General features: G+C 33.9%; 1 protein-coding gene across 1 annotated transcript; it reads right to left on the bottom strand.

The window, feature by feature from the left end:
* Positions 1-1,782: 1,782 nt before the first annotated feature.
* On the bottom strand, positions 1,783-7,444 carry LOC127084605 (sodium-dependent phosphate transport protein 1, chloroplastic). The gene is made up of 10 exons (XM_051025090.1): positions 6,942-7,444; positions 6,146-6,253; positions 5,892-6,047; positions 5,117-5,332; positions 4,676-4,885; positions 3,927-4,064; positions 3,299-3,400; positions 2,672-2,737; positions 2,459-2,543; positions 1,783-2,244 (listed from the first exon to the last, which is right to left on the bottom strand). The coding sequence occupies exons 1-10, from the start codon at positions 7,293-7,295 to the stop codon at positions 2,147-2,149; spliced, it is 1,533 nt and encodes a 510-aa protein (XP_050881047.1). The 5' UTR covers positions 7,296-7,444; the 3' UTR covers positions 1,783-2,146.
* Between the last annotated feature and the right edge of the window lie 390 nt (positions 7,445-7,834).

Here is a 7,834-nt window from a genome sequence, read left to right as displayed (position 1 = left end):
AAGAAGAGTAATACATCATTTTCTTCTATGTCGAACAGGTATTCCCATCGGTCGAAGGTCCATTGAACGGGGGATTTCTCGAGTGATCTTGTTCTTTATTTGGTCAAATTGTTCATTTTTTCAGGAAAAATATCATCTTATTTTGAATAAAAAGAGAATGTAATAAATAGTGATTTCCACTAACAGCGCCACTGGTCAGTTTAGGCCAAAATATCCCAACTGTGGGTTGGAACTTGATAAGATGATTGTGTATGGTGTGACTTTAGTATGATTGATAAATTCCCAGTTTGGTGATGCATCGGACAAGAAAGGATGGTACATGTAAAACACTTCAACGCCTAAGTCATTTTTTTAGTAAGGCAAGAGACAAAAAATTTAGGTTTTTGAGATTGTGTACTTGATTTGACGTTTATCGTCCCTTTTATATGAATTATATTTGGGTTTCAATTGGCCCTCATTTTGTAGTTTCCATCCAGATTGTTCATATTTCTAAATGACGATATAGAATTTGTTCTATTATCCAACAATTCTTCTTTCTCTCCTTTGCTTGCATTAAGTGTTTTCTAGGTCCTAGAACCTTATGCTTAGTAAGAGATATTTGTCTTCTGAAGTTATTGCTCTGACGTCGTTTTAGTCACAAATATCCTTACCTTAGACTTTCTTCTTTATATAAAAGAATAATGTGAGAGGGAGAATAAATTTGAATATCTGAATTGGAACACTTTTTTCCTATATAATGTGAGCGGTTAAAACCATATGTACGAGAGGTGCGTTGTGACTGCAGGTGCCGTTGAATCTAATCAGATAGTAATGACGCATCTAGAGGGAGAAATCATCTACTACTTGTGGAATAAGGAATCACCTACTGCATGCACTCTTTTGCGTTTTTTCTTTGGCGTGATGCAGCTCTTGGGCCTTTTGTTGTGGGCCTCGTGAACAACCCTGAACACGAACTATTTAATTTCAAGTCAATGTACCATTACATATTTTCATCTTTAATATCAAATTTATTTTTGAAGATATTTTCTCAACTATCATACTCATACACGAGTCTACCTATTAATTTGTCCAAACTCTCCTATTTCCCCTTATTTGATTGATATTTTTATGAAAAAAACGGCAAGGTTTTCACCAACCGGGTGAATATAAGCTAGCACAAGTAAGTAGTCCATTTAATTCTTGATATACACATAAATTTAATTCAAGTCCTTTGAAACTGTATTACTTTTTTCTTAACTCTATTTTGTTCATTAATTAAAATTAATCAATAAAATCACAATTTACAGTAGATAAACCTAGATTTGGTTAATATGAAGCATTAACATCTATTTCATCAATTCCTAAATGACTACACTAACCCAAGCTTACCAATCCTAATCCTATGCTTAGGTGAAGTTGGTTGATCAATAGTAACTGTTCCACTGTATCACAAATCTTGTTACACACTGTGTCACAAATCTCACAACATTAGAATAATCACTACATGAAGTTGTTTTAACTACACTGTTCTTTTGTATAAGTATGATTGGTCACTGCAAGAAGAAATTTCCAAAGAACATGTATATAAGTTTCCATGATACACCACACTAATTAAAAATTACTTCTGTTGATTTTGTATCACTCTCTGTAAAGAAGAAATTCAACCTTTTCCTACAAAAGATCTCATAAAAAATTGAAGATATGACAGTTAGTCTACTGTCTGCAACACTAACATCACCAACTTAGTTGACCAAAGACTGCAATAAAACAGACAGATAAGAAAAATGGAAAGACAAAAGAAGCTCCACGAACAATACTACTTTTCTTGATTCATTGTCACAAAATTGATGTGTTGGTTTGGAATTTATATTTACACGTATATGATGTGTTAATTTACGAAATCGCTATGAACTTCCCACCAAATATGGGAAAAACAAGATAAAAGATACATCTGGGATTAAATAAAGCTAATCCAATCCATCTTTCAAGGCCAACGAAACACGCTCTCCACAAAATTTACCATTTTGTCGGGCATAAATTTTCGATAAAATGAGTTGCTTCATGATTGAACTCTTTTCTGTTCTTAGCCCTCCTTTGGGAGAAAGTACTCGAGATGTATCTATATGTATTTGCATGAGAAAGTAATCAATTATCGGTAACAGTAATGTTAGTCTATGATCTTTTCACCGGTCGAAAAAAGGTTCCACACCACTGTTCCAACCAAATATAGCCCAACTGAAACTTTGAAAACATCATCCCATGAGCCTGATAATAAGGAAAGAGAATGAATAGTGTCATATCGTCGTTCCAATGATAAGATTTCATAGAAGATAATGAATATGGACAAAAGAAATCTGTAATTAATCTTCAATATTAAGAGATATAATTATTCATGTCTTCACCTAATATTTTAGGTTAAAAAGTAATTGACCGATGACATACATTCCGTAAGCACAAACTATGAGAAACATATACTTACCATGCTGTAGAATGTAACCTGTTGCTGCTGTTCCAAGAACACCAGCCAGTACTCCAGCGGTATTGGATAAACCGAGCAATATCCCCTAAAAGAAAAATAAGAAATGAATATAGAAATCATCTTTCTTTCCCAAGGTAACAATTTAGCATAGTAAACAATCTTCTTGTTTATCATTCATGTTCTGCATTTCAAAATTATAATGAAACCACTTACAGAATATCTCGGGGCTATATCTTGATGGTTTGAATATAATCCAGACTGAGAGAATGCATCTGTTCCCTGTTCAAGCAAAATTTGAAACAGGTGAGGAACATGAAAGGTCAAAATGGAATGAATGGATTACCGAACACTAACTCATTTTAAATGATGTTATACTTAGAGCGAGAAAGAAATGTTTAGTTACGCTGCCTTAAAAAGAAGTTTTAAGACACTGTTGTAAAGAAAATTTAATTTTGCTGCTTAAGTTGCGGAATATGAAGCATCAATTTTGAACTAAAAATTATGATAAAAAGTTTAAGTGGACTCTAACTTAGGAACAATGTTGTTAAATAGAAGCTATAGGGATAGAGAACAGAATTTGAACATATCGCTATTGCTCAGTGAAACCTATTTAGAACAAAATGTTGTCAAATAGCAGCTATAGCACTGTTGTATAGTGGAGTTTGAATAAACCACTATTTTTTGCTATTTGCAATTGACAGCAAAATCTAGGGAAATAATTAGTAGTAACACTTTCTCTAGAAAACATTTAAAGAGATGCACAATAACAGAATTTATGTAAGGACTATGTGAAAATTCTTTATCAGAATAAGAAATGCATCAAATACAGAAGAAGCAAACCTGACTGCAAGTCATACACAAAACAGCCACCACAGGAGAATTAATGTGGCTCAATTGAGTCAAGAAAAAAGCAGGACCTAGAAACCCAACTGTTTGCATTATCTGCAAAAAAAGTGTAGAACTACAGTGTGAAGTAACAAGCTGGTAGCAATGAAATTGAGCTTATCAAACCGGAAGTAAAAGCACTAGCTGCTATTAAGGACAAATAGGCAAAAAGAGATTTGTCTCCAAATTATATAGAAAGTTAAAAAAGTATCAAAACTTGTTGGACTCAGATATAAATGTCAACTGTTCTATACACCTTTAAGTTTACTATTCTGAAAATACATACATTAATTCCTTAATGTTGTGTGGAGATGACCATTATAATTAGGTGTAGGCAAGTAAATGAATTTTCTTTTTTACATGAAATCAAGAAAATTAAATGTGGTTTAATAACATCTTAAATAAGTGTGAAAGCATGTATTTTTTGCTTATAATTGAGGCCAAAGGGAGTATAAATGATATGGAAAATTGAAAACTCAATCAAGGGTCGAAGCTTCCCAGACATATCGACAAGAAGTATTAACAAATTTTCTCAAATTAAAATTGCTAAGTGTAAGAGAGAAAATAAATTGACGGGAGATACCTTGCGGACCGTTGTAACAGATACACCTCGGGTCACAAGAGTGTCTGCAATCCAACCACCAAAATTTGCAGAAATTGCCATCGTAAGCCACGGTAAAACACAAAATAGTCCAGATTCTGTAAGATTGAACTTCAACACCTATGATTATATTTGAAAATACCTCTGGTTAACTTTAACAAAGTCATTTGCTTTTGAAGTATCCAATAAGATTGCATAATAAAAACATTTTGTGCATCAAGATGTTGGTTAAAACATGAGTGAGAATCTGAACTCTACTAGCTTCAATTTAGGCGAAAGAACTAAAAAGACTAAGGATTTAGGCGAAAGAACAAAGTGGTAATATCACCAATTCCCTGTTGTAACTGTAAGAGTTTCATGAAAAAAGAAGCCTTAGAGTTAGACAGTACAAATCAAAGCATCAGCAAGCAAATAAAAGAACAAAGAAATAGCATCACATTCATGTTACTCAAAATACACTACTATCAGCAAACCCTGAATAAAGAACCCTAATAATCGGAACTATAAAATGAAAAACCTTAGATATAAAAAGAAAAAAAAAAGGACTTCAATTTACCACATCACACAATACTAAACAAGCAGAAATGATGATAAAATGGCTTTTGAGATCATTGACTACAGATGAATGATGAGAAACAAATCATAAACTCATCGCTTATTATGAGAATAAATCTAACTTTGCTCACACCAAGTTGCGTACTTAGCAAACATGCAAAGGAAAAAAGACTTACTTGGTTATAGTATGTTGGCATCCATGTAAGAAGAATGAAAGTTCCCCAATTGTGGCAAAAGTGGCACACTATCAGGGCCCAGACTGGTGGTTTTGACAAAATTAATCTCCAAGGTATTTCCTTCACAGGATCCTTGGACAAACCGTTTGTAGCAATCAACTTCTTTTCTTCTGGTCGCATTTCAGGATCATCAAGTGGCGAACTATGTGCCTAAAGCTCCCAAGATAACATGGAAAATCAGCATGTGAGACAATAAAATTTCTACTTAGATAGGGCGAACTTTTCGGAAACAAAAACAATATGTTGGTAGTTGGTAGTTGGTAGTTAGAAAACTCATAATAAAGATATCAACTTCAAAACAAAAAGTATTTCTATTGAGGAAATGTGCGTGTGTGTGTGTATTTCTATGTTCATAAAGGATGCATTTCTGCAAATTCTAACCTTACTAAGCCATATACAAAACCAAACAGTCCCCAGAGAACCAAAGGAGTAAAATACTGATGGCCATCCATACTGATGAATTAGGAAAGGTGAAAAAGCGAGTCCAGTGACTGATCCAAGGTACATGCCACTGTATACAAGTGCTAATGATCTACTTCTCTCTGCCACAGGAACCCATTTCGAAAGAATATTATTCATGGCCGGCATAGCAACCCCCTAGTAAGATCCATAAGAAGTTAGCTCCACGTGGAAAAAAGCTATCATCATATTGTATCGTCACCAACTATATGAATCAAATCATAACTAAAATCAGTGACAATATGGAGTGCAACAAAGATCAGTGACAATATGGAGCCCAACTATATTGTATCGTCACCAACTATCATCATATTTTTTGCTTTATTAATGTATATATCCCTAAATAAAAGTCCTTGAGATTTTTCCTTGTCCAAATTTTCAATTGCATTAATAATTTCTTAACCAACTTACCTATGTTACATCTTTTTCTGCAACCGTAGTAAATAATAGAATGGAAACATACACTAATTCTCGCTCCTAAAGGATAAACTTGTAAAAAAATATCAATTGTCAACAAATTTAATACTTCTACTACTAACTTTCTTAATTTCTGTGATTTAGTCAATAGAATCATATATTTAGGGACGGAGGTGGCGGATGATTTGTTTTGCCAACAAAATGGAAATTGTAAGCTTGTTCAAAACAGTATAAATATAATCCAAGAAAGTATTTTTTTAGAACATTTAACTATACGCACCTCGCCAACTCCCATGAATGCACGGGCAACTAGTAGGAAAGGCAACCCGAGTTTGGCAGCAACAGGAGTGAGGATTGTAGCGATGGACCACCAAACGACACCAAATCCCAAAACCTGTTTTCCTCCCACCGTGTCAGCCCATATTCCACCGGCAATCTGCAATAAATATCTACCTATGCATCAGAGTCATAGCCTAAAGTTCAAACTTATGTGAATACACAAAACGCCACTAATCATAGCGAAATTGCGTTTACCTGAGTAAGGAGGTATCCCCAAAAGAAAGAAGACTGTACTAAACCTACAGTGGTAGGGTTCCAGTTGTACTCTGCTGACATAGGAAGTATAGCAATACTCATATTTACCTGTAAATGTAAAACAAATAGAATTTTCTAAGAGCTAAAGCTAACTGAAGACTCCACCTCAAGTATAATCTAATCTTCTAAATAATAAGTTTTCCATAATTTCAAATTACTTGTCCACCAAGTTTTCCAAAAATTCTTTCTTGACCACAATTATTCCCACAATATCAAAGGTTTTAATGCCTTTTGACTTCAAATTGACCATAATTTTTGCAACATCAAGGATGGCAATTCTCCACATCTTGTAGCACCAACACCTCTGGAAAAAAAGGTGTGCTTGTGTCAGTGCCGGTGTCCGAAACAGAGGACACCGACACTTGTGATTACGTTTAATTTATTTAATCTTTCAAATTAATCGGTGTCGATTTATGTTTCAGTGTCATATTTCCGATGTCTGTGTTTCATAGCTCCACACTTCTGACGTGTAAAGCCTTATTATTTACCTCAACTTTTTCAAAATTTCTCTTACTTAAACTTCTTGCAAACTTATAAAGTTAATTAGAAACTTCCACAATTTAAAAACTAGCCCAAACTAGGGTTTAATCAATTACATTTCACTTTAGTTGCTAAGTACTACAATACAAGTATTAACTAATAAACCATGTTATATATAGCTAGCTCCATTCAATTTCGAACTATTTTGTAATTTAAATTGATTCATAGAATAGGTTAAGAAAAGTGGCACACTCACTCTATCCATGTTACATAGAAGAAAAGCGGAGAAGCAAAGAATAACAATAACCCATCTTTTGGGGAAAACCTCCCACCACGGTGAAGATGATGATGTTTCTTCATCTTCCACATCTTCATCAATATCCAACGCACGTGCTACTTTCTTGTGAAGGGAGAGATCCTGGTACTTACTGGAGGGTTCAGGTAGGTGCTTCTCGGACTTGACATCGGCCCAAACCTTTCCTGTTTGCTTCCGGCGGGAGAGCAAGTGGGATAGGAACGGGGAAGGGGAATGGTTGGTTCTGGTGCGCGATTTTGGGGAGGAAGAAGGTGAAGGAGGAGAGAAAGAGAAAAGTAGAGCTCTGCTACTCATCGTGATGTTCCTTCTTCTTCTTCCTCAGCTTGCTGTTACTGTAACGGCTTGGAGATTTTTTTATTGTTATTTTGTTGGATATTTATCTGTAGTGGCTCTCGTTTTGACACGTGGCGATTGCATATAAATGTCTCCTCTCATTGTAACTTCAAAGTTCAAACAATTTAGGATACGTAAATGATACTCTCATGATCTCAAATTATAAGAACTTCTGTATCTTTTATGTAAATTAATAAAAATAATGATAGTTGTATGGGAATGGGAAAAATAAATTGTATCTGATTTTATAATATTATTTTTTATTTATTATGAAAGAAAGAGAAATTTAAAGAATGATAAGAATAAATAGTAATAAATGATAAATGATTTTTTTGGGAAAAATATCATTAATGTTGCATTGGAATTATAAAGTGACTTATAATTTGAGACAAATATTTTTAACGACATGACTTATAATTTGGGACATAGAGAATATTTGATCATTTAAAATTGGTATCCAAAACGTGTTTATTTGTAATTTTGAAACAAATTGATGTTTT

Source organism: Lathyrus oleraceus, chromosome 5 (assembly GCF_024323335.1).
Source record: "Lathyrus oleraceus cultivar Zhongwan6 chromosome 5, CAAS_Psat_ZW6_1.0, whole genome shotgun sequence".
NCBI lineage: Eukaryota > Viridiplantae > Streptophyta > Magnoliopsida > Fabales > Fabaceae > Lathyrus > Lathyrus oleraceus.
This window is presented reverse-complemented; position numbering and strand designations above follow the sequence as displayed.

Coding starts and splice junctions, on each gene's coding strand:
- LOC127084605 (XM_051025090.1), bottom strand. CDS start 7,295: ATGAGTAGCAGAGCTCTACTTTTCTCTTTCTCTCCTCCTTCACCTTCT. Junction 3,401..3,926: donor CTGTTACAACGGTCCGCAAG/GTATCTCCCGTC, acceptor CTTTTTTTGCAG/ATAATGCAAACAGTTGGGTT. Junction 2,245..2,458: donor AGGTTACATTCTACAGCATG/GTAAGTATATGT, acceptor CCTTATTATCAG/GCTCATGGGATGATGTTTTC.